Source organism: Sinocyclocheilus anshuiensis, unplaced genomic scaffold (genome assembly GCF_001515605.1).
Source record: "Sinocyclocheilus anshuiensis isolate Anshui unplaced genomic scaffold, SAMN03320099.WGS_v1.1 scaffold1814, whole genome shotgun sequence".
Lineage (NCBI taxonomy): Eukaryota > Metazoa > Chordata > Actinopteri > Cypriniformes > Cyprinidae > Sinocyclocheilus > Sinocyclocheilus anshuiensis.
The window spans coordinates 292,387-302,099 of NW_015546028.1; the positions used below are offsets into that span (position 1 = coordinate 292,387).

Below are 9,713 nucleotides of genomic sequence, written 5' to 3' on the forward strand. Positions count from 1 at the left end.
ACCTGCAGCTGGTGCTGCTGCTGGAGCTGTACAGCGCTCAGGACGTCCATGATTATCTGCGGCCGCTGGCTCTCTGTCTCTGTACTGACCGCGTGTCGTCTGTGCGCTGGACCTCCTACAGACTGGTACTGACACAAACACTCCTCACTCGCTCGCTTTTTCTTTCATCTTTTGTTTTTCTTTATTTTTCCTCCTTTTTTCTTTTTTTTTTTTTACTTTTTGCTCTTAAATGTATTTGTTTGTTCATTCATATTTTATTTTCTTTTTTGTAATTTTTTTCTTTTTAAAATTTCTTTTTAAAATTATTTTGTACTTTTTTTTTTTTCATTTATTTCAATTTTAATTAATTTTCTTTTCCATTTTAATTTTTTTTCCCTTGATCTTTTTTCTTTCCCATTTATTTATTCATTTGCCCTTTTCCTTTTTTTTTTTCAAATTTATTTTAATTTTCTTTGTTCTTTTTTGTTCTTTGTGAGCATGTTTTTGTCTTCATTTTTTGTTCTTTTGTGTTTTTCTGCTTTCTTTTTATCTTTTATTTTTTTAATTTTTTTTATATTTTCTTTCCTTTTATCTTTTTGTTTTTGGTAAACATTTTTATTTTTCCTTTATTTTTTTTAATGCTCCTATTTCTTTCATTATTTGAATCCTGAGTGAATCGTTCTGTTGAGTCGTTCTCAGTGAATCGCTCTGTTGAGTCGTTCTCAGTGAATCGCTCTGTTGAGTCGTTCTCAGTGAATCGCTCTGTTGAGTCGTTCTCAGTGAATCGCTCTGTTGAGTCGTTCTCAGTGAATCGCTCTGTTGAGTCGTTCTCAGTGAATCGCTCTGTTGAGTCGTTCTCAGTGAATCGCTCTGTTGAGTCGTTCTCAGTGAATCGCTCTGTTGAGTCGTTCTCAGTGAATCGCTCTGTTGAGTCGTTCTCAGTGAATCGCTCTGTTGAGTCGTTCTCAGTGAATCGCTCTGTTGAGTCGTTCTCAGTGAATCGCTCTGTTGAGTCGTTCTCAGTGAATCGCTCTGTTGAGTCGTTCTCAGTGAATCGCTCTGTTGAGTCGTTCTCAGTGAATCGCTCTGTTGAGTCGTTCTCAGTGAATCGCTCTGTTGAGTCGTTCTCAGTGAATCGCTCTGTTGAGTCGTTCTCAGTGAATCGCTCAGTGAGTCGTTCTCAGTGAATCGCTCAGTTGAGTCGTTCATGAGTGAATCGCTCTGAGTCGTTCTCAGTGAATCGCTCTCTCGGTGTCTGGTTGTGTGTTGCAGGTGAGCGAGATCATCAGGAAGTTGTCGTCGTGTTCGTCTCTGCTGGTGAGTTTTCTGGGAGAGCTGGTGGAGAAGTTCTGTCACTCTCTGAAGTGGTCCGGTCGTCAGGCGTTCGCCTTCATCTGTCAGGTGAGCCGTGCTCCTCATCTTCATCTTCATCATGGTCACGTGTTGAGTGTGGCTCCTGACGTGTCGTCTCTGCTCAGTTGTCCATAGAGGAGGAGTGTCTGTCTCTGGACCAGTTCTCGGAGCATCTTCTTCCTCCTCTTCTTCAGCTGGCGTCTGATCCGGTTCCTAACGTCCGTGTGCTGCTGGCCAAAACCCTGCGGCAGACGCTGCTGGAGCGAGGTGCGTCCGCATCAGTGACACCTTACTCTCTGCTCTTTCACAGGGTTTGTTTAACCCTAACGTTTTTGCTTACGTTTTTTCTTTTTACTTAATTTTTCCATATTATTCATTTTAGTTTTTCTTTAGTTTCCCCTCTTTATTTTTACTTTAGATTTTTTTCATATTTTTAAAAAGTTTTTGTTTTTATTCATTCATTTTTAATTTTCTTATTTCCGTTTACCTTCTTTCCTTGTTTCTGTTTTTGTTTACTTTTTCATCATTTTAATTCTATTACTTATGTTTTGTCAGTATGTTTTGTCCCAATGTTCTTTTTATTTCTTTCCATATCTTTTTATCTTTGCTTGTCTAATTTTTTTATCGCTTCTATATTTTTACTTGTAGTACTTTTTTGTCTTTTTATTTTCATGTATTTTTTTCCCTTTTAATTAATTTTCCAATTTTTTTATATTTTTTACTATTTTAATTCTTTCTTTGTGCCTTTTTTCTTATTTTCCCCCTCTCTCCTTTATTTATTTGTTTGTATTTTTGTTCTGCACTGCAAAAAATGATTTTCTTAGTATTTTGTCTAGTTTTCTAGTATAAACGTCTAAACATTCTTGAATCAAGATGCATTTACTTGACAGGTAAAATGACTTAAGATATATATATATAAGATTAAAAATGATAAAAATGTTGTAAGCCTTTGCCTAAAACAAGCACAAATATCTGCCAATGTAGTAAGAAAAATAATCTGAATTCAAAGGCTAAACAAGATTATTTTTCTTGCCCCATTAGCAGATATTTGTGCTTGTTTTAACTAACATAATTTTGATCATTTTTTCAGAAAATAAGACATATCTTGAGTCATTTTACTTGTAAAGTAAATTAATGTTGATTCAAGAGTTCTTAGTATTTGTCAATGCTTGTTTGCATGGCTGGTGTTTTCTCTCTCCAGAGTATTTTCTGAGCGCGCTGAACTGCCAGCAGGTGGCGCTGGAGCACACACTCGTGGCGCTGCAGACAGACGTGGATAAAGACGTCAAGTACTTCTCCAGCGTTCACCCCGGCAGCACGCGTCTGAACGAGGACGCCATGAGCAACACGTCCTCCACCTACTGACCCGCTGTCCCAGAATGCACCTCTCTGATTTCACCACAGAAGCCTTAATCATGTCTTCCTTCTCCAGAGAACACTTGACCGGCTGCAGACTCTGATCTCAAGGGCTGAGCGTCGCTCTTTTAATCGCAGCACATTGTTGCGCTGGCGTTTCGTTTCTCGTGTTTTTAACGGATTTCACGAGCTGGACGTTGGATCTCAGATGACTGGAGAGTTTTAATGATTCTGTACATACTGCCGTGTTTTTGATCATGGATAGCGCTGATGTTATTCTCTTAATCAGCCCAATAAAGTTTCACACAAAATCACTGCTGTTGTTCGTTACGCTGGAAACGTGTCTTTGTTTCGAGAACTGTGTGAATGATTTGGATGAATCCGTTATAGTGTGTTAGCGCTCGAGAAAAACTGTAATGCATCAGATATGAACTGATAATTCTACAGAATTTATTAGCATTTTTATATACTTTTACATCTTTTTATTGGTGGAAATGATTAAGGGACAAAAACATGAATTCTGTTGATCAATCATGAGAATCTGAGAGAAAAAAAATGCTAAAGTTTCTTGTTTGTTTTTAACCCTTTAATAACCAGCTTTCATAAAGCCTGAACTGATGAATATGACAACTGGACAAAGTGATACAAAATGGCATGTTAATTTAATGCTACTTTATATACTAATACAGTTTCAAATGTAAAGTTGCATAAATGAGCATTATTAGTTCGTTTGCTCATAATGCATTAATGAACAATAGTATATGAATAAATCAAAATGAATCTAGATCAAAGATTCACAAACTTTTTTTCTCAGAGCTGCAATATTTTCTTGAAGTTCCCCTGAGAGTTTAATGTGTTAAGATGTTTAATATTTCAGTAATTTAATACATTGTTCAGTTCTCCGATGACCTTTAATGGTCACGTTATTGATCAGAACTGAACACTGGATTCGTTCAGTAATTTATCAATATGAACAGCATCAGACGAGAACAGAACCTGAATGAATCAAGCTGGATGATGATGATGATGATGATGATGATGATGATGCTTTACAGCTGGATCTCATCCTGCACTGAACTGAACTGACTCAAACTGAACTGACTCAACACTGAACTGACTCAACACTGAACTGACTCAACACTGAACTGATTCAACACTGAACTGACTCAACACTGAACTGACTCAAGAATTGACTTTTTCCTAATAGATTCCAGATTGTTGCAACATGTAGTTTCAACTGAATACCATAATAGATTATTACCAGATCATGCCCCGGTTTGTCTTCATTTAAATATAAAATATATGTTATTAAACGATCACAAATTTTATGAGTATCTTTCTAACAAGTTTACATCGTTCTTCGAAAATAATGATAAAGATGTATCCGATTCGGTTCTTTGGGAGACAATGAAGGCGGTTATCAGAGGCGATATTAGAGCATATCAAGCAGCTAAGAATAGAGAGAACAAAGCCAAATTAAATGAAATTGACATACAAATAACAAATCTGGAGAGTGAATACAGATCAACTAGTTGTGAGACTACTTTAAAGAAAATGGTTGCACTGAGAAGTGAATATAACTCAATTATTTCTAAGAAAGTGTCGAGACAACTTATGCATATCAAGCAAAGACTGGTGATAAATTAAAGCAGTCTCAGGCAACTCGTGCAATACATAAAATAAAATTGAATAATGGGAAGATAATTGTTGACCCCAAGGAAATGAATCGTTGCTTTGCTGATTTCTATAAAGAAGCACAGCTCAGACTTCAAATCTTTGAATTTAAATCCAACTTTAGAAAGTATTGTTAATGTACACCCTGCTAGTGGTACTGTCAAATTTGAACAAATTATTGGTAGAAAAGGTGGACAATGACACTCACAAAATAAAACATGATTGGGAAGAGGATGGGTGCTTGAGAAATGTACATGTTCTGTAAATGCTAGACACAATTTGATTCAGTTCAAGGTAATTCATAGGCTTCATTATTCTAAATTAAAATTCTAATATAATGCTTTAATGTTCTTGGCTCAAAGTCATGTATTGTACAGTGTTACAGCTAAGGGTGCTCGATGTCGTATTTTTCCTGTATAGTAGCTATTTTGTGACATTGTGTGTGTTGTTTCAAGAAAATTGAAATAAAGAGATTCAAACGGAATCACTGCATCGCTGCCTTCTGTAGAACTGATCATCGCTGAACTGAACTCATCATATTCATGAACTTCACACTCTTATCGATCTGATCTGAATGATGACAATATTTCTCACAGGTCTGTCGAATCTGAACTGACTCCATCACTGATTCTGTAAAGCTGCTTTGAATCAGTCTGTACTGAATAAAGCGCTATAGAAATAAATGCAACGACATGCAGATAAATAACCACTGAACTATTTCTGAGAAGCGTTCTTTCTATTTTCATCAAAGACTTCAAAATGAAAACACACAAATTACAACAGAGTCAGTTTACAATTTGATGAAAGATTATGAAACTATTGGTAACACTTTATTTTAAGGTGTCCTTGTTACACGTTACATGTACTTACTTTTATAATAACAATTAATTATGCATAATTACATGCAAGTAACCCTAAACCAAACCCTAACCATATAGTTAATTAATATTACTCAGTACTTAAATGTGTAGTTACACTGTAACGGAGTGAAACCTAACTTCTGTTTGTTTTTGCAGATCATGCACTAAACTGCAGTAAAACTAGGAACCTGTAAAGTTCACAGCAAGCATTTCAGATCTGATCAAAGCTTTCTCAGCGAACGCTTGTGAGACGGACTCAATGAGCTCTTTGTCTCTCGGTGACTGCATGAGGAAGAACCCATGCCTTCATTAAACAAATCAAACGATGCTTCACTGATTCTCTTCAACAGCAAACACAGACACTGCTCAGTTCTCGCTGGAAAAAACTGCAGACTTTATTCTTTACTGGCAGAGATTTTGCTGAAGACAAACTAAGGATTAAACTCGATATGAAATCAGTCGGTCTTAATAAAGACCTGGACTCATAATAAAAGCCGAATATGAACAATATGCATCTATTCTCTATCATGTTTGGCTACACGTCGATCTGCAAGAATGAAGAGGAGGAGCTGTAAAGCGGGTTCAGAACAGGCAGTTCATGCACCGGACGGCTTTGCTGCCGTAGTCGAGGCACTCGGGGCCGATGCACTCGCAGCAAGCGTTGTGGAACCAGCGGTACTTCGATCCCCCCATCGACTCGCAGTACTGCTTACACTGACGGATGGACACGCAGTCGTCCAAGTACACCACCGTACACAGCTTATCTGCACAGAGACCAGCAGAGAACAGCTTTAACAGCAGCAGCACAGCGAGTCTCTGACAGAGCTCAGGCTTCAGACCGCTCAGAAAACACAAGAAAACTCACGGCTGTAGCAGGAACCTGGACAAAAACACAGCTGCTTTGTCATTTTTCAAAGCAAAAACGGGGCAAAATACAATGGGGGAAAAATGCTAATTTTCTCTTTGATTAAAAAAAAAAGTAAATCTAAAGCCTCACTTCATTAAAAAAATAATCATATATATTAGTGCTGTCAAACGATTAATTGCATCCAAAATAAAAGTTTTTATAACATACTATATGTGTGCTGTGTATATTTGTTATGTATAGATACATACAGTATATATTTTGAAAATATTTACATGTATATATTTAATATATAACATATTTTTCTTAAATATATACACACGTGTGTGTACATATATATGCATAATAAATACACACACAGTACACACACACATATTATGTAAACAAAAACTTTTATTTTGGATGCGATTAATCGTTTAATAACACTAATATAAATCAACTGAATAAAAAGTCCTGGAGGCGTAAAAAAACTCAAATCTGGCATAACTGTTGTTCTGAAGATTCTGTAATAACTCTGTAAAAATCAATGTTTATCAGTTGTTTGCACTTAAAAGATTATATAAATAACTATTAACGTTCATCATTTTAAACGACTCGTTTCTCCTGTTAATTAAATATTACACTACCGGCTCAAAGGTTTTTAATGTTTTTGAGAGAAGTGTCTTTTGTTCACCAAGTCTGATTTATCTGATCAAAAATACAGTAATAATGTGAAATATTATTCTAATGTAAAACAGCTGTGTGAATCTCTGTTAAACTGTAATTGATTTCTGTGATCAAAGCTGAATTTTGTAACTTTTCTGATTATTATCAGTGTTGAAAACAGTTGTGCTGCACAATATTAACTGTGATGCATTACCATTCAAAAGTCTGGAGTAAGTAAATTAATCCTAAACAAGGATGCATTAAATTGATCAAAAGTGTCAGTAAAGACATTTCTAATGTTACAAAAGATTTCTGTTTCAAATAAATGCAGTTCTTTTGAACTTTCTGTTCATCTGTGAATCCTGAAAAATAAAATGTATCACGGTTTCCACAGAAATATTGTGCAGCACGACTGTTTTCAACATTGATAATAATCAGAAATGTTTCTTGAGCAGCAAATCAGCATATTAGAATGATTTCTGAAGATCATGTGACACTGAAGACTGGAGTAATGATGCTGAAAATACAGCTGCGCATCACAGAAATACATTACAGTTTAACAGATATTCACATAGAAAACAGCTGTTTTACATTCTAATAATATTTCAGATTTTTGCTGTATTTTTGATTAAATAAACAGAGCCTTGCTGAGCAGAAGAGACTCTTTCAGAAACATGAATCATGATAATTACTGTAGTGTAAGTGTCAGACTGGTCTGGCGGTGTTTCTGGACACCTGCGCTCCGCTGGACGTCTCATTAGCAGCTCGGCTCGGGGTCAGGAGGTCACGTCCTAACGAGTGAAGCTCAAGCTAACGAGGCTGTGAGCGCTGAAGCTCACCTTGCGTGTCGTAGCTGGCGTGGATGCTGTTGCCGGGCAGAGAGACGTTGTGGTGCGCGTCCTCCAGCGTCTCCAGGAAGGACAGCAGGTTCTGCTGATAGGACAGCTCTTCAGCCGCAGGGAAGGACACCACCATCATGTTGATGGGAGCGTCTCCGTCGGTCAGCGCTCTGAAGAGCGAGGGGATCGGCCGCTGCAGCTCCTCCACCGTGCTCTTAGCCGTCGCCGGCGTGTCGCTCAAGTTCTTGGGGTTACACATGCCTGACATCAGAAACACGGCCAACACATCATGAGTCACGCAGACATACAGCACTTTCTGAAGATCTCAGACTAGATTTAACCCTTAAAAGCGTGTGTGTGTGTGTGTGTGTGTGTGTGAGTGTGTGTGTGTGAATCAATCAGATATGTGAACAGAGAAATGCACGGACTGTGTGAGCAAGCAGTTTGATAAATATGATATATTGACATGCTGCAGCATCAGGAGATCATTCAGATTATGAAGCTGCTGCTGATTCACTGAACTTCAGCTTCGAGCTTCTGTGTGTTTCTTTGAGATCCTTCAAAACCAACAGAAAACACTGAGAATGAGAGACTCTTACCTGAATGAGACACTTGCTGACGTCACTGGCGCACAGAGCTTTATTACACGTCAAAGCGAGAGAAAAACTTGACAGAAGAAGAAACAACACTGAAGATGAAGACGACGAAGGCTGCATTACGAACCGAACCGAACCTACAGGAGCACACTAATGAGAGAGAGACACAGAGACAGACAGAGAGAGAGAGAGAGAGAGAGAGAGAGAGAGAGAGAGAGAGAGAGAGACGCAATAAACAAACAGCTCAAACATCAAAGACAAAGCGCGCCAGACCGACTGACTGAGCGGCGACATCAAAGACTCACAGTGTGAAAGTATCGAGCACGTGTTACATGAAGCTCTCAAACACAGACGCGCGCGAATCTCCAGCGAAACCGTCTGAGGACTCGAGGAGACTCAGAAACTCCAGAAGTTTCTGTCAAACACAAACTCACCGCGACGCAGTGAACACACAACCGCTGCAGATGATTAAAAACACGATCAGACCAGACCTGAACTCAAGCAGACCGGACCAGACTAGACTGAACTACTGCTGCAGAGAGTTACTCTCTCTCTCTCACACACACACACACACACACACACTCTCTCTCTTTCTCTCTCTCTCTCACACACACGCACACACACTCTCTCTCTCTCTCTCTCTCTCTCTCTCTCTCTCTCTCTCTCTCTCTCTCTCTCTCTCTCTCTCTCTCTCTCTCTCTCTCTCTCTCTCTCTCTCTCTCTCTCTCTCTCTCTCTCTCTCTCTCTCTCTCTCTCTCTCTCTCTCTCTCTCTCTCTCTCTCTCTCTCTCTCTCTCTCTCTCTCTCTCTCTCTCTCTCTCTCTCTCTCTCTCTCTCTCTCTCTCTCTCTCTCTCTCTCTCTCTCTCTCTCTCTCTCTCTCTCTCTCTCTCTCTCTCTCTCTCTCTCTCTCTCTCTCTCTCTCTCTCTCTCTCTCTCTCTCTCTCTCTCTCTCTCTCTCTCTCTCTCTCTCTCTCTCTCTCTCTCTCTCTCTCTCTCTCTCTCTCTCTCTCTCTCTCTCTCTCTCTCTCTCTCTCTCTCTCTCTCTCTCTCTCTCTCTCTCTCTCTCTCTCTCTCTCTCTCTCTCTCTCTCTCTCTCTCTCTCTCTCTCTCTCTCTCTCTCTCTCTCTCTCTCTCTCTCTCTCTCTCTCTCTCTCTCTCTCTCTCTCTCTCTCTCTCTCTCTCTCTCTCTCTCTCTCTCTCTCTCTCTCTCTCTCTCTCTCTCTCTCACACACACACTCTCTCTCTCTCAGATTCAGATTCAAGTAGCTTTATTGGCATGGTAAAAAATGATCTTTACATTGCCAAAGCATAGAAACATTTAAATAGACATTTAACACAAATATACATAAGAGTAGAAGTATATAGCATATATAGTCTATATATCTGTATACAGTAAAATGAAAGTACTAATAAAGAGACAGGAGAAGGACTGGATCCTGTCATGTCAGTTTATGTGTGTTGTACAGTGTTTTCTTCCGGCTGTGACTTGTGGTTCTGTTCTACTCCTCGTCCTTTTATCATGGCAGGACTTGACGTACCTCGCCTT

General features: G+C 38.8%; 2 protein-coding genes across 2 annotated transcripts in view; one reads left to right on the forward strand and one right to left on the reverse strand.

Moving 5' to 3' along the window:
* Nucleotides 1-2,764, forward strand: part of ppp4r1 (protein phosphatase 4, regulatory subunit 1) — a 23,329-nt gene extending 20,565 nt beyond the window's left edge. The window contains 4 exon segments of the mRNA XM_016499790.1: nucleotides 5-125; nucleotides 1,252-1,380; nucleotides 1,458-1,599; nucleotides 2,534-2,764. Of these exon segments, the coding sequence (XP_016355276.1) occupies nucleotides 5-125; nucleotides 1,252-1,380; nucleotides 1,458-1,599; nucleotides 2,534-2,697 (556 nt within the window). The 3' untranslated portion in view covers nucleotides 2,698-2,764.
* A 2,793-nt stretch (nucleotides 2,765-5,557) lies between these two features.
* twsg1b (twisted gastrulation BMP signaling modulator 1b) lies at nucleotides 5,558-7,861 on the reverse strand. The gene is made up of 2 exons (XM_016499812.1): nucleotides 7,572-7,861; nucleotides 5,558-5,986 (listed from the first exon to the last, which is right to left on the reverse strand). The coding sequence occupies exons 1-2, from the start codon at nucleotides 7,837-7,839 to the stop codon at nucleotides 5,805-5,807; spliced, it is 450 nt and encodes a 149-aa protein (XP_016355298.1). The 5' UTR covers nucleotides 7,840-7,861; the 3' UTR covers nucleotides 5,558-5,804.
* Between the last annotated feature and the right edge of the window lie 1,852 nt (nucleotides 7,862-9,713).

Coding starts and splice junctions, on each gene's coding strand:
- twsg1b (XM_016499812.1), bottom strand. CDS start 7,839: ATGTCAGGCATGTGTAACCCCAAGAACTTGAGCGACACGCCGGCGACG. Junction 5,987..7,571: donor CGCCAGCTACGACACGCAAG/GTGAGCTTCAGC, acceptor GTCTCTGTGCAG/ATAAGCTGTGTACGGTGGTG.